At 42.5% G+C, this 22,089-nt stretch overlaps 2 protein-coding genes across 2 annotated transcripts in view; both read right to left on the bottom strand.

Moving 5' to 3' along the window:
* Positions 1-10,580, bottom strand: part of LOC104520732 (solute carrier family 22 member 2-like) — a 12,591-nt gene extending 2,011 nt beyond the window's left edge. The window contains 10 exon segments of the mRNA XM_010162514.1: positions 41-153; positions 1,238-1,346; positions 2,025-2,248; positions 2,365-2,471; positions 2,569-2,683; positions 3,685-3,853; positions 6,654-6,808; positions 7,917-8,020; positions 10,180-10,343; positions 10,346-10,580. Of these exon segments, the coding sequence (XP_010160816.1) occupies positions 41-153; positions 1,238-1,346; positions 2,025-2,248; positions 2,365-2,471; positions 2,569-2,683; positions 3,685-3,853; positions 6,654-6,808; positions 7,917-8,020; positions 10,180-10,343; positions 10,346-10,580 (1,495 nt within the window).
* A 2,250-nt stretch (positions 10,581-12,830) lies between these two features.
* Positions 12,831-22,089, bottom strand: part of IGF2R (insulin like growth factor 2 receptor) — a gene marked incomplete at its 5' end in the record, with an annotated part of 40,095 nt that continues 30,836 nt past the window's right edge. The window contains 8 exons of the mRNA XM_010162516.1: positions 12,831-14,519; positions 14,960-15,029; positions 15,701-15,865; positions 16,954-17,140; positions 17,640-17,824; positions 19,661-19,807; positions 20,734-20,848; positions 21,826-21,962. Of these exons, the coding sequence (XP_010160818.1) occupies positions 14,118-14,519; positions 14,960-15,029; positions 15,701-15,865; positions 16,954-17,140; positions 17,640-17,824; positions 19,661-19,807; positions 20,734-20,848; positions 21,826-21,962 (1,408 nt within the window). The remainder of the gene's footprint in view (positions 14,520-14,959; positions 15,030-15,700; positions 15,866-16,953; positions 17,141-17,639; positions 17,825-19,660; positions 19,808-20,733; positions 20,849-21,825; positions 21,963-22,089) is intronic.

Below are 22,089 nucleotides of genomic sequence, written 5' to 3'. Positions count from 1 at the left end.
CCCCAGGAGTGTCCAGCAAGGAAGTTAAGGTGGCACTTACTGAAGACTATCAGTGGCAGATCGTGCCAGACTTCTACCAGTCTGTAGACAATGAATGGGACAATGACTCCACCAACATCGCACAAGGAGGAGCAGACCATCACCCCGAGGTTCCTGGTTCAACAGCAAAGGGAACACATTAGCATCACAGTACTGCAAACGGAAGGGCACAGATCACAGTTCTGACCCTTGCACTGGGCACGCGGCTCAGCAGACCACAAAATGCCAAAACAGTTTGCAAAGCCCTAGTTTTCCACTGGTGGGCACATCCAGAAGTTATTTAGACCTAAGTATTGCAAGAATAAAAGGCTTAGCAAATAGGAACGTGAGAGTATATCTGTATTTTCACAGGTATAAGCAAGTTCCCAAGGTTAAAGACAGAAGAGAATCATGCCCAAAGTGTCTGAGGGGAGTCTCTGGGTACAGTAAAAATGTAAGAACATTAGTTTCAATATCTCTTGGGTGACCTAGTACAAGGGGTGACAAACAACCCTTCTGTTTGCTATACACTATTATAATAAAATTCAGAACTCCACTGTATCCATTATGGATAGAGAAACAAGATTAATAGAGTCTCATTATTTCGTATGTTGTGTAGCTTCATATAATCAGTGTCTCTCCAATGAAGAAAGGAGGAGTAAGATTTATTTGGTCAGTGCAGACATCATCTCTGCAGGCAATGGCCTACAGTCACTAGGTAGAAAAAGGAAATTCTGAAGAATAATTAACTCCCAAGCTTTAGATACCTGCAGCACACATATCTACTTCTGAGCTATTCACCCTGCAGCCCACTTACAAACATGGAAAAAATCCAGTCCTCAGGTGAAGGGCTTAAGTTAACACACATTCTCCATAGCAGATTCCACTCTGGACAGATCTATATAAATATTACTTTGACTCAAACAAGATACAAATCCAAGCACTATGTGGTACTGCAGAACCCTCATCCATCCTGGTTGTCTCCACTTTTCCCTTTATTTCAGTCATATGACTTTTCATCTGCCTTAAAGTACATTTGTCCTCATGAATCTACTTTTTAGAGCATTTTACTTATGCTTCACCTACTTTATGTTCAGCAGTACCCCTGTAGTTCTAAAGCACCTGAGGATAATTTAGTTGAGCATAAAATGTAACATACATATTGGCCTCAACTATTTGTTTCCAGGCCAAATGCCCATGAGGAGGAGGATGCACCTACCTGATGTATGTTGGATACAGTTCAGTGTTTACAAAGCAAACCATCTCAAAAGCCATTGTGATTCCCATTCTCCCAATGCAAGCAGCAATCACTTTTAGCCAATGTATATCTGCACAGAAAATGCATTCAACACATTTAAAAGTATCCCAGTGGTTTAGCAGGAGTCAATTAATGCACCAGCAGTACTTTAGGGGGGGACCTCTGAACAAGGGGTAATAGCTATCTATAAACTGGAAGAGGGTAGGTTTAGATTAGATATTAGGAAGAAATTATTTCCTATGAGGGTGGTGAGACACTGGAACAGGTTGCTCAGAGAAGTTGTGGATGCCCCCTCCCTGGAAGGCTTCAAGCCTGGGTCGGATGAGGCTTTGAGCAACCTGGTCTAATGGGGGGTGTCCCTGCTCATGGCAGGGGGGTTGGAACTAGATAATATCTTAGGTGTCTTCCAACCCAAACCATTCTATGATTCTGTGATGTTTTTAGGGAGCTTTGTTTCACCTGTGTGAATGAGGGAACAGGAACAGCCAGCACCACCTGTGGCACAGAGACCCTCCCAAAGCAGCACAGGGCTTTTGAGGTTTATTAGCAGTGCTACAAATCAACCTCATTTCACCTCTGCAGCACAAGGAGCACTACCAAAAGTCAGGGAGGCAGCACCCAACAGCGAGTGTGGGTTTGCAGACCTTTGAGGATGGATCTCAGGAAAAGGGAGGGAGAGGCAGGTGCTGTTCCCAGGGGGCAATGACAGGGTGGGAAGCCATCACATGGCCCCACGCAAGTGACTTACCCTCTGGGATGAGGGCTGTGACAAGGCAGGCAGCCCCGGCCACAAGGTTTGATGCAGCCCAGGGGTAGCGCCGTCCAACGCGGTCAATGGTGATGATGATGATGAAAGCAGCTGGGAACTCAACAAGCGCAGAATAGAGGAAATCCAGGTATATGTTCCCAGTATTCCCAGCAGCTACTCCCATGTGCATGATGAGCCCCTGGTAGAGGACAGAGCTTGTGAACCTAGGCAGAGAAGAGCATCCCAGCTTTGTTAGTCAGTCAGAGGACCAAGGTCTGTGTCCTGCTGGAGCTTTCATAACCAGAGCTTCAAAAACAGCTCTCCAACATCATCATCTTACCAGTTGTACATCAAAATTAATGTGTTTTTTCTTATCTGTGGTGTCCTGACTAGGTCAATGAATGAAGGACTCTGCTTTCCTCCATCTTCCTCTTCAAATTTAGTATCCTGCAGAAGAGCCAGTACAAAGTACAGTAAGCTTCTACTGGGAGGAACTGATGGAAGGGACTGGTTTGCTTACATGCATAAGCAAACCTGAGCTCACCTCAAAATGGGAAGGCAGCTTTTTCCGATTTTTTTTAGCCATATCACTGACAATTTTCATAGCTTGGTCATTTTTTCCTTGAGAGATCAGCCACCTGGGAGACTCTGGGAGGCACCTACAATGCGAGCAGTTGCTATTATATACCAAAACATAAAGCTCATATAGTGCTCTCATGTATGGAGACTGTGGAGAGGGAGCTTTGGATCAACAGAGGCAGGTGAGTTTTTTCTTTGTTTGCAGTTTTTGTTGTTGTTGTTGTTTTTCTGTCTGTATTGTCCTCCCTCCCCCCACCCCCAACCAGGAAAATTAGTATATCCAGCTGCTGGAGTGGGAAGAGGAGCAGTTGATGTAGTGGCTTTAGTGAGAGATGAGTTTACTAAAGATAAATCCAGGAAGGACTTTGAGCAAGAGTAGTGCTACCATTGCATTCAGCCTGTTCACTCCTCTTAGGGAGCCATTTTCCAGTTGTGGCCTCACAGGTTAAGAAGCAGTAAACAAGCTGGAATGGGCTTACCAATTCACAAATATGGAAAAAGGAAGACAACAAATCTCTCTCTACTGTTCCTAACCTCTCAACCCATCCAGATAATTTCTCAAGTCAAAGCACTCAAACTGAAAAATATCAATCAAAAAGAGAGGAGATAATCTAAAATAAAGGTGAACCCATGTGCCTTCTTCTGGTTGGACCACAAAAAGCTGCAACATTTTTTCCTTAAAAGAACATCTAAACAACCTGTTAAAGTTAAGTAAGCATCCAATAATCTCTCAATAACCATCCTTTCAGTGCAGGACCCACTAAATTACGTGAAGGCATTTCTTTTCCTTTATGAAATGCTTAATGAAGATAATATATGATATTAAATCACTCTCCTTTAGTGTTTTTCAAAGTGGTCCTTCTTTTAAGCACAAGTCAGGTGCAGCACACAGGCTAAGGTGCAATGAAGTCTCAGTTGCTGAGGGGTGCTATTTCAGTCTTTTTGCTGTGTGCCTCCTCTTTGCACTAAGAGGCACACACAGCCAAAAAGCAGTGCCAAATCTCCCTCAGTATGAAGCCCTGGGAGGCAGAAGAAGCTGGTTTTTGGGTTGTGGGCAGAGGTACATCAAAAGCTCATTTACCAGTAGTAGAGCAGGAAGAAGCAGGTTGGCAGGGTGACAGTGAGCTGCAGCCACCGCCAGTGAGGGATGGCGTAAGCGATGGCATCAAAGACCAGGAGCCCAACGGAAAAGGCCGTCTGGTAGAGGATGCCCACCGTCCTCCGGTACTTTGGACCAACGACTTCCGTCACTGCAAACATGCACAGAGACAGGTGAATGACAGCTCGGTGTAGCAGTAATTTGCTCTGCAGGGACACTGGAAGACCAATGCTGCACTGTGGTGGTTTCACTCCTTTGGAGAGTGGCCAAACACAGCCGCTCACTCACTCTCCCCACCCCAGGGAATAGGGGAGAGAAACAGAAAGGTAAAAGTGAGAAAACTCACGGGTTGAGATAAAAACAATTTATTAATTGAAATAAAATAATAATAGTAACAACAACAGTAATAATAGAATATATAAATGAGCGATGCACACTGCAATTGCTCACCACCTGCAGGTGCCCAGCCTGTCCCCAGCTAGTGATCCCAGAACAGAGACAGTCCCAAAACTGAAACCGCAATCCCAGAAGAGCAAGCCCAAATGATCCCCAAAAGAATCCCTAGCTTTCCAGTCAACCCTCGTTAATACAATCAACATGACGTAATAGGATATGATATATCATTGGCACATCCAAAGGCCAATTTTGAGTTTTGCTAATTACTACACTTCTCCCCGCTAGTCCTTTGCACTCGCAGACTAGCAAAACACAATGCCCCTTGACTGCCAGCAGCAGGTAAAAGCATTAGCATGTTATCAACATTCTTTTCACAACAAATCCCACACTGAAACCAAAACACTGTGCTATTCTAGTTACTCAGAAGAAAATTATTATAGAAAAGCCAGGACATGTATTAACACCCTGAAGAAATAGTCTTGGTAATCCTGAGCTACATGGCACAAAGCCTCCAGACAAAAATCCCCTAGTGCTCATAGAGTAAGGTTTGCTTTTCTGTCCCCCAAACTCTGAGCAGAGGAGAAAACACTTGCACTCTTGTTCTTACACTGGTCTAAAGCATCCAGTACTTGTCCTCTGTTGTGGAAATCTCCAGGTAAATCAAACATTCCTCAAAGCGTACAGATGCATTTTGTTGTAAAATCGAATGCCAGCCTGCATAAAGTATCCAAAGCCAATAACGAAACATCACCCTTTGTTTTCTAAGTGCAGCCTTTCAGCCTGCATCTCACTCCAAGTATGTAAGAAATGCTTGTACCATGGGATGGCATACAGCTGCCTGGTCAGGATGGCTTCGCTATTCATCTGCACTTTGGAGCTGCCTATCAGAGGATAGACCCACCAGTTTTGACTTGTTGATACAGAGCTAAAAGTAATTATTCCAGCAGGCAGGCACAAGCATACTCAAAATTTTGCATCCAGTTGTGTTATTTCAAGAAAGTGAACTGATTAGAAAAAGAACAGAAAGCAGTTATTTAGCAACTGAAGTGCTGGGTTTTGGAGCCACGGATTAGCTAATACCATTTGGCCAAACGATGCACAGAGACAAAGACATCTCAGGCTCAGGAGGACTGAGCCAAAAGCAGATAAAGTGTAGACAAGTGTCCCAGGAGAGCATGACAATAAGGTTCCTCTGTCCTTGTACCCTTCCCTGGGCATTCAGTATTGGACACCCTTAGGAAAAGGATACAAGTTTAAAGGGGCTTTCGGGCTGATTCAGGGTGACCTCTCTCATGAGGTCAAGGAGAATCTAGAAGTAACAAGGTATAACTGAGGGAAAATATCAGGATAGGGCAAGTCATTGTCCTGATAGAGATTTTATGCTCTAAAATGGCATAAAGTTCCCCAGAAGAGGTGATGAAGATTTAATTTGCACCAGGAAAAGATTCAAGAGGCCAAGCAAACCTCTAGAATATGCACAGGAAGGAGCAATCATGTCTTGGCAGAAGATGGTCTGGACTGTGGGCTAGATGTTTTTATTTTATTTATATCAGACATCTGGATAGCTGTGTTAGCAAGATGTCCCTGCTAAAAGATTTGATGGACATTTAGGGTGTTGACATTTACATTTTTTTCCACTATCACAGTGACCTGGATCACTCAGAGCTATTTGGTAGAGCCATCTGACATCCTAATCCAGATAAGGTTTGTTAGGCAGCATTTAAAGTATTTAATTTGCTGGTTTGGTTATTGCTTGATGTTGGGTATTTTTGACAAAAGCCTGAACTCCACGCCAGTGAAGTCAGAGACATCCCAGGCAGCTCTAGCACACACCAGAAAGTGGTCCTGAGCTGGCGCTGGCCCCAGCCCTGCTGCCACACAGCTGTGCTGTGCCACCAGACACAACCAGTGCAAGGTGCTGGGAGATGTATCGGGACAGCCTGGCTCCTCGCATGGCTTTGCAATCCCCTGCATTGGCCTCCAGTTAGACAAGTGCACAGATACCCAAAGAGCTTGCCCTTTTCTCAGCCAGTACACACTGTTCTTCGGTTATTTTTAGGCTTTAAAGCCTCTGTTTGCCTTTTAATTGCTTTTTGTGTCATAAAAATGCTTCCAATTTTCCCCACCCTCTGCCTGCTTCTTTAATGGCCTCCTCTGTCATCACTCCATCTGTGACTGGGCTGGAGCAGCTATGGTCCAGCAGCTATGGTGTTCTTCAGGGGCTGTCACCTTCCCCAGCTGGAGCCTGAGGGGAGGGAGAGGAGCCTCAGGGTCCAGACCTGCAAAGGGGATCTGCATCATAGGGGACAGCCTATCTTGAGGTAACAGCCATAATATACCACGGCTTGCTTGAGTTTTGAAAGCTACTGTTGCTTCTCCCTAATGATAGTGCTTGAAAAAATCCTGAGAAGTCAAAGAGGGAAAAAACTCCTTGATAAAGCACCATGGGAGGCATTTTTTTAAATGGCTTTTGTTCAGGGTTTTTTGTTTGGATTTTTTTTTTCCCCTTCATCTTCTGCAGTCAGTCTTGCTGCTGGGAGAAGGTCTGAACTCACCCAGGATGTAGCCTGCGGTCCAGCAGCCCTTACTGACCAGCCCTTGCAAGAACCGGAGGATGACTATCCACAGGTAGGTGGGCACGAAGACCAGAAGGATCCCACAGACAGCATTTGCAAAGATTGTACTTAAGAGGCAAAATTTACGGCCAAACCTGGATTGGAAGATAAAACGTGTGAAGTAAAACACTGGTCATGAAAACACAGTCATTCTAAACTTAGCAAGAGCTTCATGCACCTTCGGGTCAGGGGTTGGAGATTAACTTTGCTATGCAAGGGACAGATACATACTGACTTTTATGCTTAGCCCATTACTCAACTTATCTGCTTTTCTATTCCCTGAAAAATTACTGTGCCAATTGCTCTGAAATTTCACAAAGGCTAAGCAAAAGAAAAATTTCCCAAGTTAAAAAACAATAGTGTCGTATTTACATATATTTGAACTGTGACTATTATCCCTGAATTTCAGAACAGGCAGCTTAATAATCTGGTTTCTTTATAATGGGGGTGAAAAATAAGTATGGGTTAACGTTATGATTCTGATATGTCTTTGTGCAACAGATTTATATAACACAACCTTAATCTCTAAGAATCTAATATGTATGGATCTCGTTGTGAGTGGGCTGCATGTCACAGCTGGAGCAACTCAGAGCCTGCTATACCAACAGTTCTATGTCAGAAGGGAACGAGGGGTGAAAAGGGCCTTAAAATATTGACATTTGTTTCTTTTTAACCCCATCTGCCTGGGCTGGGGCGGCCGTCTCTGCTGGCTCTGAATAGAGAGCTAAAGATGCCAGGACAGCAGGATTTCTGCTTTTTCACAGTGACCATTGCTGTACCTATCTGGCAATCTCTGCGCGTACTATTTCCACCTTTCTCCAAAGGAAGCCAGATGTTTCCCAGCTGCAGCCAAACGGAGTGTGACAGATCAAGTGGGGCTCCAAACCTGCATTTCCCGGCTCCAGTTAACACCCCAGGGCTCTGGGGTGGCACGGTACAGAGTGTGGCATGCAGGGTTCTACAATAGTCCTTGGGGGTTCTGCAGGACTCACCAAGTGGGAGATTTGTGCAAACCACCAAGTATGACCTAAGAGACAGAGTACTCGCTCCTCATACCACAACTGAACATACAAGGTGGTCGACCTTCTTTTGGGGAGAGCAGAGACGATAGCAGTTGCACAACCTTTCTCTGCTTGTATCTAAGCTTAGCTGCTAGACACCGATAAGGGAGGTCAGAGGGTTTTACTGTCAGCCCACACATACCTGTCTGCTATGTAGCCAATGTTTATGGAGCCAATAAAAAACCCAGCATTCACAGCAGACTGGAAGAGGTCCAGCTTCCAGGAGTCCTCACACACCAGGTTAAACTAAAGGAGCAACCACAGGTAGAAGCAAGAGAGTGAAAGGAGGAGCTGGCTCACATCCACAAGTTTCCTTCACATCACTTAAAGATTTAAATTTGTTTCTGGGCCAATGATCATTTTTATCAGCACCCAGAAACCCTACTGACTTAAGTGTGCAACATTAAAAACAGGATCAAGCCCTTGAGCAGTTTCCTGGTACTTCCCATTCATGTCTCACCTCTCATTACTGGAAAGAACGTAACTGAGTTATTATTACCTGTTAAGATCGGGGCCCTAATTTTTGTCAGGCCTCAAATCAGCATGGACCTGATGACACCCTGGCCTTTTCAAACAGTTTTTTTATGGCTGATGGTGAACATTTCTAAGCAGTTCTGGTTGCCTCAAATGTCACAGTAGTCCCTGCAGACCCCTCAGGACTAAGGGTGATGCCTTCACTAAAGGTACCCTAGATGCTTGCAGAAGCCTGCCTCATCCCGCTTCCCATGGAGCACCAGCTCCCTGAAGGAGGGTGGGAGGTGGGATCTGCACCCACCCTGAGGCCACAGCATTTTATCTCTGTTCTGGCCTTTGGCTTAACTAAATTTTCCTACAGCCTGATGTGTCTGGAGACCAGGTATCTTGCATCCAGGACCAAGCTTTATACCACATGGGTATGCATGTATATTTGCCATCTGGCCTTAGTTCTCTTACCTTACTTAAGTAGGTATACATAAAAGCTGTTAGAGAAAAAGTTATTTCAAAAAGCTGCCCTAACACGCCTGAGAATCCTTTCCCATCTTACTGGTAGCTGAGTTTATTTAAAGCTGGGTTTATTTATTATGCATCTTTAATCAACATAAAACCAGATACTCGTCCCGATGCTCTCTGAGGCTTGCCACGAGGATAGTCTTCCACGTGTAAACTTTTCCTTTGAGCAAAATAACTTGCTTTACACTGCGCTACTCTTTTCCTCAGCTGGCTGCCAGAGCAAGGGACAACATAACACAGCCTGAGAGCCTTCACGGAAAGTCACATCCAAAAGCAAAACCCCTTGCCAAAAGGCACGCAGAGGCACGTGACGTTTCTGGTTACCCTGTGAAGGAAGTGGCCCATGGGCCTGGCCTTGCTTCCCCTTCAGAAGAAAAGGGAAGATGATTAATGCGAGAGCATGACTGTATAAATCCACACAGACGGCAAGTTTCCAGCTTCCCACAATCTCAAGAGATCATGGTGGGGGCATCTGGACCACAGCATCTGTTCAAGCCTTGGCCTGTTGCGCTGCTGCTTTGTAGAAGTCCTGGGTCACCCTCTGTTTGAGGTGTCTCGCTTCCTGACTTCAATATCACATGGTCCATACTTTGCTGAAAGGAGTACACTTACAGTACACCATCTAAAATCTAGCCCCAACCTCTTACAAAACTATAAATGCTGAAGTTGTTAGAGCACAAGATTTACCTGCTCCTGTGTTTGTGATAGATGTATGGGGGAAAGAATCCTGACTTCCACCATCTCTAAAAATTGGGTGGAATTTTCTATGACAGAGTCAAGTTTGTCATCCAAGATACTGATTTGTTTTTAAAGTTAAAGCAGTTAAAACACTAAAGTACACCTAAGTAGCTTAAATACCATTTTCAGTGAGGCAATTACTTTTTCCCCCATCCATAGTCATTCAATCATATTTGAAACACTTTTAAAAACTTTTTTCTTTTTTTTTTTTAAATGAGGAAAGAACTCAAGACCTTCCCATCTGCACAAGGATTCCAGGAAGAGTAGGAGGTCTGTGCAGCATGCTTGCTGAGGGATCAGTCGGCTTTGTTCATAGTGCTGTGAGCCACTGATCCCTCTCGCAGGAGCTGTTTACACATCTCCACCAATCGAACCTCTCATGTGACAGGAGTTTCAGTCAGAACTGGACTTTATCTACCTAGGGATTTATTTGCTGAAATATGCTTTCCTCCCCAGCTGGAGATATAAGCCTCCTGAGCAGCCAAGGCAATGCTTCACAGCAGGGACAGAGGGAAGACAACTTGCAAAGCGCCCTGTGCAAGTTCTGGGCAAGAAGATCCCCTCATCCAGGTAAGCAGGCATCACTTTAACGCAGCCTAGGCGACGCCAACCCTCTCCCATGTCCCTCAGCTTGGCTGTAACTGAGGAGGCAAGGGAAGTGGTGTATTTGTCTTTACCTCAGTCACAAGAGAAGTCCCCGGTGAGTCATAGACCCAGCCATCCTGGCAGGGACCGACGGGGATGGTGCTTCGGTTGCCCACGAGGCTACCAAGGGGGTCGGTGCAGCTGATGCCCGTCGTGTTCCAGTCCACCTCGTACCTCCTGCAGCGGCTGCTGAAATCGGCCCCCACTCAGGAACCGTGTGATTCAGCTGCTGCTCCAGGCTCCAGCCACAGCGCTGGCTCAGCTCAGCCACCCCGGGGTTGAAGCAGCGATGCTCAGGGATGAACCCGAAGAAGACGACACCCACGTACACCGGGGTGAAAGCAGCAGAAAGCAAACACAGGACAAAGAATGTTTGCTTCTGGAACCTGTCAAATTCTCCAACATTCTCCAAAATGTCATCTAAGGTTGGCATTTTGACATCAAAACCACCCCAAAAACCTCTTCCAGGTCTTCTCTGCAGCACTGATATATTTAGTTGGCAGCAAAGCTATTTAAGTAACAAAGACATTTGACCAAAAGTCAAGACTAACTCCATAAATTATTAAACTACATGTTGCAAGCTTTATTTTTTAGGTTTCATTTGAAATCAGACCTTAATTCACCCAAGGAGAATTTGCATTTAACCCCTAATCAGGGAACATATATTCCTTTTCTCCAGAAAAGCTGCTAACAGCCACAGCACTTTGGGGTTTTCTTAATTAGCTAAACCAGCTCCTCAAAGAGGCATTTTAAGTAGCAAGTATAGATTGCAAATTCCACCAATGTGCAAGCAAATGAAAAGTTGCTGGCACCATATGTGATCCAGGCTTAACAACTGGGTTCTATTAAGAATAGGTAAGTACACTGTGAAACAGCAGTGTCTGTACATGGAGCCATGTAATGGTAAAGGAACAGCTTTCCCCCAAACTCCAGTATCATGGATGTCTCACCCCTGCAGCCACTCTCACTTGCCACACTCCTCCATTTCCGAGGAAAACCTCTTCCACCTACATCAGGGAACACAGTATTTTTGCAGTGATACAAAAGATAAAAAGCATTCACTAAGGAATTCGACACTGGGAATAGCTTTGGGAAGTCATAACATAAAATACTTAAAGCCAAAACAGGTATTTTGTAAGACCTGTAAGATTTTAGGTACAATTCCTTGTGGAGCACCCCCCAAAAAATCCCCTTACATCAGGTTCCAATGATACTTCATGCTGTCTATGGATAGACACTTGCTACTCCAACACATTTTGGGCACAACAGCTGCTTCCATCAGAAACAAAAATATAAGTGCAGACAATGTTTTAAAGATGGAAAAAAAGTGAAAAGTGGTCTGGAAAGTAACTTGTAGAGTTTAGGCAACCAGGCAAAAAAATTAAAGACCCCCTCCCAATACACTCCAAAAAACAAATGAGCTTAGAAGGCCATTCTGGCCCAGGGACAGAAACAGAACCAGTTCTTCACCTGCCCATTAGCCATCAGAGCAATAGTAGCCCAACCAGCTATGAAAGCTTCTTTGTGGACCAGCACTCTAAGATCATTCCCTACATCACACGGATGTGCCTCCTTCCTCTCCTTCCTCTTCTTCTCAGGCAGGAATGGCTGAAGCAAGGTAACAAGAACTCTTCTCCTGCACCCACTTAGAGCTTTTTGTTTAACCAGTTGGTAATGGTGTGTCTAAGTACCACATGAACAAAAAAAGTTAGATCCAGACTGGGCCTTTTTTCCTTATTTCCCACCACCATCGTCTCTGCAGTCCAGACAGGGGTTGGGTGGCACTGTGCTGTGCAGGTGGGTGTCTTGGAGGCTCCCTTCCCAGGGAGTCATGCTGTTGACGGTAAGGTTTCTGCTCCTGGCCCAGCCATTTGTACATACTCATCTGGTCCCCACTATTCTCATCAGATGTCCCTCCCTATGGTTAAGCAGGGTATTCTCCTGGAAAAATAGTCTGGTGAAGCACATCATGCACCCAGCTCTGAACAAGGTAAGATTCAGTCAGCCTACCTACAAATGCCTAGATAAAAAGTGCGCCACAGTTCCAAGACGAGGCGCTGAAGCCACTCACTGCTATCAGCTGCATATCAGAAATATATCACTGACATTGCTCAGAGAAGCACCCCTGGGCAGAGTACCTCTGTTCTACCTAAACCTCATCATCCCCAGTCACAACAAAGAGACCACACTGTGTTACGCCTTAACCCATGGGAAACAACTTAATGCAGCGGTCCATGGATCAAACAACTCCAAAATGCCAGCCTTGAAGACTTGGGGAAGGGAAGCAGCATTCTTCAACATCCACAGAGAGAACTGTTGCAATGGTAACTGACAGTATTAAAAATATACTGTCAAGCCTCTCATTCCCCCAGATTAACCTAATGCTAAATATGAAAAATGCTGCTTTTGTTTTAAGTATGACAAGATGCAGCTTTAGCTGAACTGATTTACAGCTTCATGGTAACAATACAAGAGGAAGAAAACCCAAGTCTGATAAAAGAAAGAATACATCACTGGGGCTTACCTATATATTTTGATCTTTGTCATCAAACATCAGTTCTCATTTTGAGTGATGCAATTAAGATATTAGCTATCACAGCAAAAAAAAAAAAAAAGTTATCACCAGGATGATGAGCAGCATTACAGACTAGTGTAGGAAAGATTCCAGACTTGAGATGTGGGATTTGGAATACCCACTTCATATCTTTTATTGAAATTGCTGAATACTTTATATTACACTATTTTGATTCAAAATGGAGTTTTTTTTATAAAAAGAAACCATTGTTGAAACTGAGTAAGCCAGCCAAAAGGAACAATGAAAAGTTTCAAAAAAATTCTGACTAACGCATGTACTTGTACCATGCTTTGAAGCCCTACCATTGCCCATAATTTAATTTAGGAAACATCTGGAGAAGAGCAAGACTGCTAGAGGAAATCTGACTTGCATTCATTGCCAGCAACATTTCAAATCGATGACCACAGCCACGACCATAGCATAAAAGCTAGAACTTAGGCTATCAGAAAACACTGGCCCAAATTTTATTTTTCTTGTAATTAATACCAGAGAGAGGTATTGTACCAACTAGGGCTCTTCTAATTGTTGGGCTTTTCTTGGTGATAACAAATTGGGCAGTGCAGATTGTATTATAGGAATTCTGCCTCTACATGCTTGAAAACTCTGGTTCTCTGTGCAGTCAGTCTAGTCCAGCCATGATCTAGGAAAAAAAAAAAAAAAATCTTTGGGTTTTTGTCAGCTGCTTAGGCAAATACTGATTAAGCCAGTCATATGACCAGTACCAAAAAAATATCATGCAAAGAAGAGCAACCATTTCAGGCTAAAACTATACAGAGTTGTACCTTTCAGTCAATACCTTTGAACCAATGATCTGTTTAAATTAGAATGGATATTCAAATTTACAGGATAAATTAGACCAGTTCCAAAATTTACATCAAATCATCCCAACACACAAAAGTTAAATTTTTCCTTGTCTTACAATGGGTAAACCCATAGAATAATACCCTGCCGGCAGGAAGAACATGTTGCTATTAAGCAAACCTGAGTAGTGAGGATCAATAAATACAAGGAGTTAAAATGCTAGTAGTCAGATAACTTGAGTCTCAGGAGCCAGGGGCTTTATTGAGCCTTAATCCTTTCCTTTCAAAGGTTTCTCTTTTTTAAGCAAGCATTTAACATCTATGCTGAGGCTTAAAAAGAAAAAGAAAAAAAAAAGTGTCCTGGCTAGAGAGAGTCAACATAACTCAGCCAACTGGATGTTAGAAATCCAGTCATTACTGAACAGATCATTGTAAACAAGCAAGAAATCTTTCTCTTCTTCCCTTTTCAATGGTTTCTTGTTAAAGGCAAAATTCAGAAAAATCTTTCAGGCTGAAGTCCTCATATTTGGTTGGAAATGTTGTCCCGTTATATATAATCTCTCTATATATATTTGATTAGGCACAAGAAGGGTTATTAAACATTCAACAAGTCCTCATCACTATCATCATGAAACGATACTGTATTTGTAGAGTTCTGTGCCTGCTGCTGGCCTGGCTTGGCATTTGCTTTCCTTCCCTTTCCCCCATTCAGCAAATAAGCTTTGTCATCACTTCCAAGACTGAGTGGTTTCTTTTGTGAGTGCTTGCTCTTGTCTAGTCCTCTTCCTGTCTGAATCTTTACATCTGGAATGGTTAAGACTTCATCCTCACTGTCCAGGTCATCCACATGGAGAGAAGTAAAGGCTTCAGATGTAACAGACTTTGTAGTAATGTGACCATTCTCCTGCCCTCCTTTTGCTGTTCTTTGATTTGGTGCTGCAATCTCCTCCATAAGCCACTCTGTTTCATTCTCATTAGCTTCTTCTTCACTGTTTATCTGCAAGGAAAAAAAAAAAAAAATGCACGAGGAGACTGTGTATACCACTCTAGATACTGCCACACACTGATCTCCCCAACTAGCAGAACCCACACCACACATGGCCTGGGGTTTAACTTAGTCATAAGATAGTAACACTGCAATAGCATGCAGTTACTATCACTTTTCACTATGTCTGAAAAAGACTTCTCTCTCTTCCTGTACATTTATGTGTTATCTGGCTATTTACAGACTGCTTTTCATTTCCTCAACTCTATCTTCCTTTCCCATTTCACAATATAGATGCAGATATCTCAGCTGTGTGGCTTTCCTGAAGCCACACAGGATGGTTTCCAAGCACTAAAGGAACTAGGAATTGAGGGTTATTTATTTATTAATAAAAGTTTCATACTAAGAAAATTTTACAGTAAACAAAACCTTGGATCTTGCCACTGTATTACCTTTGTGTATTTGTAGGAAACACCAGATGTTCTTCTACAGCAGTTCGTTATCTTGTTTATTACGATTTCCCTAAAGAAGAGGAAGAAAGAATACTGAGATTAGGAAGACTGTATCCCCTCTGTTAGCCCTCACTTTTCTACACTGGATTTTTGCCATCAACATAAAGCATTCCATCAAGCAAGCTGCAAGCTATTGCATAGTGACACTTGACCCTGAACCACTCTAACAAAATTCAGTCCATGATGATGTACATCTTCCCCCTTACCTCAGTTCCAGGGTAACTGTTCTGAAACACCTCTGGCCTTTTATGTTTAATGGTGGGGGCAGTGGGGGAATAAAATTTGTCTGGAAAGCAGAGAATCAGCAGGACTTGCACTTGGTCCTTGCTGCTGTTGTATGGTTTCAGCTTAACACCATAAAAGGAGGATATCAAATACTAACAATATTGTCACGTTGTTTTATACTCCTTATTTAGCAGTTGTCCACAACAAAGACTAGCCCAATTTAGTTGTGTACTCCAGCCCTCTTTACATGGACCTTCAGACAGTAATGGAGAGTTAAAAAAAACCCCAACAAACAAAAAACAACCAAACAAAAAAAACCCAGTGGTTTGACAGTTGATGCTGCCAAATGAACAACTGAAAAACAGAACTTGAATCTCCAAAGTTCACTACTTCTCTTTCACTGAGGAAACCAAGTTCTACCAAAGAAACTTCTAAAGCCTCCCCGTCATTTCTTACCTCCTCTCTTTTTTGTAGAACAGCAAGATTATTAAGCATGCAGTAAGAACAACCAGGAGGACACTCAGCACAGCACCAACAGCCTGGCTTCTCCTTGAAAGGCCTTTATGTACTTGGGCCTCCTGATCCGCCTGGTGCTCACTGCTTCCTGGATCAGTGGTTGATCTAGCAACATACATTGGGAAGAAAAGGACGAGTAAGATCTATTGACCAGTTGCATCAAAGGGGATTAGAAACAGCAGACTCAAAGAAATTAAACATGCCACCCCATCCCATCAGTCCTACCTAATAGCTAGAAAGAACTGAATTCAGGGGATTTTGTTCTAAGTAAAAATCACTGAAAAAATAAAAATGTATGCACTGTGCCTACATCCTGGTATGCTTCCCAACAGTGCATAAAACTGATTACAGTCAAGATTGGAGTGCATAAGGCACTCTAGAGCTTACACAGCAGCAGCCATCCACACAAAGATGCCATTTGGGAACCAAACTTGCACCTGAGCAAGCGGCAAAAGCTACAGCAATTATTTACCTTCCAGCTGACTATGAAACTACACAAATCTCAATTGCCTGTTTAAACTAAAATAAACAGTTTCCTTGTGTTTTCAAGCTAGCACCCAGAAAATGAACAGTCCTAGAAGTAGTCACTCCATTCTTTACAGTGAGGCTGACGACACGTCAATAATGCCAGGACATAGATACAGTCACTCTGATTTTAACACTGTCACCTCATTATTCCTTTCTGGATCTGTAGATAAGCTGATCACAGTTAATTGCAGAAATACCTCATTATTCCTCTAATACCTGTAATTATTTTCACTCCAGCCTAAAGAAGTAGGCAGATAGAGGGGATGGCCTGTCTTTAACGTGGCTTTATGGTTTTACATACAGTAGGCCAGGGGGACAAAAAAACCTTACTGAAATACTGGTTACTCCTCTCAGTAACATGAAACAGCACATTCTATTAGCTACACTAGGTTTTACTTAGTGAGAACAACATTAACTCCATCATGCCTCTCCATTTCCCATGCAAACAAGCAGCTTCAGGGACAGATCAACTTGGCAAGCTTTTATTTAGTGGTCATATACCAAACATCACATACACGAACACCAATTCTGTCTACCCATGAGTCTACTGCTTTTTTAGCCTGTCATTTTTACACAATCACTGTGGTGAACAAATAATTTAAAAAAAAGCCTTTAGCTAAGAAGTGCTGACAAGAGCTACTTTCAGAAAATGGTTAACTACTCACATTAATGGACACACAGCAGACGTGTACCAGGTAAATAAATACTGGCAATCTGCTGTCTCATGAAGGAATTCAGGGATGCCTTCTTTTACTTGTGGACTGCAGTGGAAGAAAATGGTTGAAGACACAAACTTTGATTTATCTTTACCACATCTGGAGTCTGATGAAAATATGACATCCAAGTCATCATCTACAACGAGAAGAAAACCTTATAGTTTACTACTTCCTTGAGAACACTCTGTTAACACTAGACCCTAGAAAGTTATGTATTTGTTCTGCAGCAACAGCTTACACTTTGTGGTATCTGCAGATGAGCTTATACTTTCACGTGGCTGATCCCATCAGTTGCTATGGAACAGTGGGCTAAGCTCTTCACAACAAAAAGTAGCTAGACAAAGGAGATCATTGCTTATGCAGCACAAGCACAGTGGGAAATAGGAAACCAAATCTTCTATCTTGCACTATTTCTACAAAAGTCTTCCAACAACCATCAAGTCCAAATCCTATTAAGGCCACAACTGCAACTGAGTTTACCCAGTAAGAAAAAAAACCAACTTAAATTCCGCTAGACAGACTCTGGATACCTTTAAGAAATGGATTAGCACAGGTGACATGAAACAAGAAGCATTTTCTGATGAAGCAATTCATACAGAGTATCAAGGAATTCTGGCTAGTGAACAAGTACTTACCCTCAACATAATATTTAGCTTTTCTGGCAGAACCAATTCTCCGAAAGCGACGTTCATTAGTTTTAACCTGGCAGATGTTTGCTCCAGAGCATTCTGGGAAACTTGAGTTTCTTATACCAGAAAGTTGAATTTCATACACATATTTATCACCATTTGTCCGTATGTCACCAGAAGCTGTGTACAACCTGCGGAAACAGAAGGCAGGTCTGTCCTTAGATCTAAACTCGCAGATTTAGGTTAGTCCCAAAACAAAAAATTAGCAACAGTGGTAGCTGCTACCACTGGTTGATTCCAGAGCAAGCTGGAGTGACTGATTCAGCAACCAGAAAAGATGCAAGACTGAGGCTTCCTCCCTGAACAAATGAAGATTATATTTAGCATAAAAATAATCTAAGAAAGCACAAAAATCAAACTTTTTCTAGTTATATTGCCCCATAACATGTAAATACCTCCAAATGATTAAGATAAACTGGAGACAAAAGCATGATTCAGAAGCTCACAGACAAGCTAGCCTACTGAACACAAGAACCGTATTGTGTGCTCTGTAGCTATGATAAAGAGCATAGCTTAGCTGTCTTCTCCTGAAGGGTAACTAGTTCTACCATAAGCGTTACCTAAGTACTATTTACAGTTGTATCCTTTCACACTGCTGGTCAGAGTGAGAATGCCCTGAGATTACAGCTATCTGTTCTAGCCACTTGCTCGAAGGCTGAGCTTGCTCAAGTATGATTTGCCTTTAATCTCACATAACCAAGTTTTATTTTCATCCTGACTTTCTCTCCTCTTTCATCCAAGTCTGTTTGATTTTTGTTCTTTCTCTATGCTGGCAATGCTATCACCATGTTTGCACAGCAGGTTTATTCACAACTCTTCTGCTCTGTTACTCCAATCCTGCACACTAACGGTTTGTGCCCTGCAAGCAGAATTTATTCTTCCTGTAACACTAGTATGGGCAGATTTCCTTCCATAACAGTAGAATTGACATGAAATATAGTAATTTATAAGAGATTCTGGACCAGAGTTATGTGCAATGTGTAGTACAGTCAGTGTAACTGCTGGTCGTCCCCTCCTTCTCCTGAGCTCAGTTGTGCTTGACTATTCCTCCAGAGCTGCCCTTCCTCACTTCAAAGGCTTCTGAAGCATGGGTTCCTACTTCCATATTGATCATCTGAGCAGGAAAAAAGGTGCAACATAAAAAGCTAAGGAGTATTCTAGGTGTATTCAAGTTATCTGACACTGAACATGGCGGTGAACATCTGACACTGAACATGGTCTATACACCATGGAAGACGGCAATAACTCACAATAAAGAGATCAAGGCAAGTATGTGCAGGCTTTAGACTAGTCTTCAGTACACCTGGATATGCTCAAAGCTGTAAGCCCACCTGTGAGCTGCACTATTAATAAGGCCTTAGAGTCAGTCTTTGGTACAAGGTGAATTCATAGAATCATAGAATGGTTTGGGTTGGAAGGGACCTTAAAGATCATTCAGTTCCAACCCCCCCTGCCATCAGCAGGGACACCTTCCACTAGACCAGGTTGCTCAAAGCCTCATCCAGCCTGGCCTTAAACACCTCCAGGGAGGGGGCATCCACAGCTTCTCTGGGCAACCTATTCCAGTGTCTGACCACCCTCACAGTCAAGAACTTCTTCCTAATATCTAATCTAAACCTACCCTCTTCCAGTTTGAAGCCATTTCCCCTTGTTCTGTCATTAACTGCCCCTATGAAAAGTCCCTCCCCAGCTTTCTTGTAGGCCCCCTTCAGGTATTGGAAGGCCGCTATAAGATCTCCCCAGAGCCTTCTCTTCTCCAGGCTGAACAGCTGAATTCAGTACTATTTCCTCTTAACAACTAAGAACTGTTAAGGAAACATAGAATATTCACACCAAGCTCGTTTCTTGCAGTACAGTTCTACATGACTAAGGTGGTGTGGGTTTTGGTTGTTGTCAAGGTTTTGTTGCTTTGGGTTTTTTGGGGAGTTTTGCTTGTTTGGGTTTTGTTTTTTTTTTTTTTTACTTACTTATAATAAACATCCCCTAGAGAGAAGTTTTTCCCAGTTGCAGGATTAATAACTGTTCCATTCACCACCTCCACCTCCTGCTGCTTCACAGCACAAGCTGCACGTGTGTCCCAAGTGATGTAGTAAGCACAGTTTTCTTCATCAATCCTACCAAGTAACAGACAACTCATGATTCCAGGAAACAGTAACAAGTGCTTAGTATCTTGAGAAAGGGAAGACATACAGCTTATAACCCATGTGTGGGCATGTCTTGCCTAAGCGTCATGCCAAGAATAAGCTAAAATAGTAAAGGAACACTCAAAAAAAGCTACTTGAAAAGTTGCACTGCACTTTTCTGCAGTTCCAAGACCTGAAAAGACCTGGCTGCACTTGAACTTGCTACTTCAAAAGTTACAGAAATCACACAGTATATCAGAGGGTTTTATCAAAATATTTTAGCTAACAAACATGTTAGGTTGCTCTTCGCAGGTTTAAAGTGCTGCACATTATTTAAGCAGCACGAGGAATATAAGCTAGTCAGATTTTGCTGCCTGGTTCTTTTGACTCATACAGAGCATCTTGCTCAGTTTCCCAATTCTACAAGCAATATACAGTTAACGAAACAAGACCGAACAAAAAGCCATCAAGCTTTCTAAGTATTTGTGATCACGCATAGAGACCTCACTTTGGACAGCTTCTAGTTAAATAATCTGTATTGAGGCTACAATAAACCATGTTTTAGTAGCTCGATCACTTATCTACAGTAAGTGTTCTCTACTAAACAGATTTAGAGCAAAGTTAAGAGTAACTGTACTACAACCAAAATTGAAAACAGCAGCATCCTAGCCATTTTCAGATCTAATTTGGAATTAGAATGCTTACATTTTTGCCCAGAAATTTTAAGATAAATACAGAATGCAATTGTTTATGGAAGCAAACAGGTGCAGGCAGTCCAGAAGATCCATGTCTGACAAGTACAGACCACGGATTATTTTAAGGTAAAATGAATGGACAGGCACTGTCCTGAGACTTACAGTTTACTAGAGCAATACAAAGGAATACACCATGAAGATCAGTGGTGTGTTGTTACTCACCTCTGCAACATGGGCATGCCAACTGTTTTTGCACATTTTAGTTCTATAATTGTCCTTACTTCCTTGTTCTTCCCACATTCCTGCCCACTGGAATAACTAATGTACACTGTATCACCTAGAAGAGAAAAATGGTGACACTCAAGGTTTACGTAAGCAGCTGTCAGAAATTCCCTTTGCTCATTCTCCAGACTTCATTACTTTAGAGTAACTTGTAGGATTTTTTGTTTCCCTTGCATAGACCATGTATCAATTACAGCACTCCTAAAACACCATCGTATTTCCATCGTACTGTGTGTTCAGGTCACCAGTACAGTGGTAACAAATGTTTGCATTTAAGATGTCATTTTTTTTAAACATTAAGAGTAAATTAAGATAATTCATTTATAAATTAACTCAGGCAATAAACACATGCAGTACAACCCATTGTTTTTGTAGCTGGATGGAAAATTTCCCTCAATTTCACAAACAGCAGCAATTTTAAAAAATATTCTTTAAACTGAAAGCTTGAGTAAGGTTGATGTTTTTTTTAATTTCTTTTCTTAAGAGTGAAGCCAATTAGTCATATTTCACATGCTGCTTCAATTGAAGAAATTAGTGGACATAGAACAAGTCCTTCAAAACAGGATGAACAAAAATTACTCCCCCTCCCACAATTATAGAATCAGAGACTGGTTGAGGTTGGAAGGGACCTCTGGAGGTCACCTGGTCCAAACGCTTTGCTCAAGCAGGGCCACCTGGAACCTGCTGCCCAGGACTACATCCAGAGAGCTTTTGAGTATCTCCAAGGTAAGAGACTCCACGGCCTCTTTGGGTAACCTGTGCCAGTGCTCGGTCACTCTCACTGTAAAAAAAGTGTTTCTAGATGTTCAGGTCGACAATTCACTTCTTACAGCTTTAGTGACCACATTGTTTATTTGCTTCAATGTTTTCTCATCACTTTTAAGTTTGACTAATAGCATTTACTGGTTTTGTATTTAAGCACAAGATTCACTGTCAAAGGTATTTCAAAATAAAGGCATCACCATAACTTAAGAACCACTACAGCTCGGTTTAACTGTCTCTAGCTCTCTATGGGAACAAAAGTAACTCTACCTGTCACATTCAGCTTCTGTGTATGAACAAGTCCAAGAACTTGAACGTCTCCATTGTTGCTTTTCTTACAAATACTGGCTCTTTCAGGGCAGCCTGTGGGTCCCTCATGTACACTCTGACAGAGATTCACATAGTACCTATAAAGAACATGGTAGACAAAACCTCTTTAAAATTCATTTAGGCTAAACTGAAAAAGTGAGATAAAAACTTTAGAAGCCTCATGGGAAGCTATCCATGTTGAAAGAAACTAAGTAGTCTAATTAG

The sequence above is a fragment of the Antrostomus carolinensis genome, unplaced genomic scaffold (assembly GCF_000700745.2).
Source record: "Antrostomus carolinensis isolate BGI_N321 unplaced genomic scaffold, ASM70074v2 scaffold922, whole genome shotgun sequence".
NCBI lineage: Eukaryota > Metazoa > Chordata > Aves > Caprimulgiformes > Caprimulgidae > Antrostomus > Antrostomus carolinensis.
The sequence above is the reverse complement of the archived record's forward strand: the minus strand, read 5'-3'. Positions and strand labels throughout refer to the sequence as shown.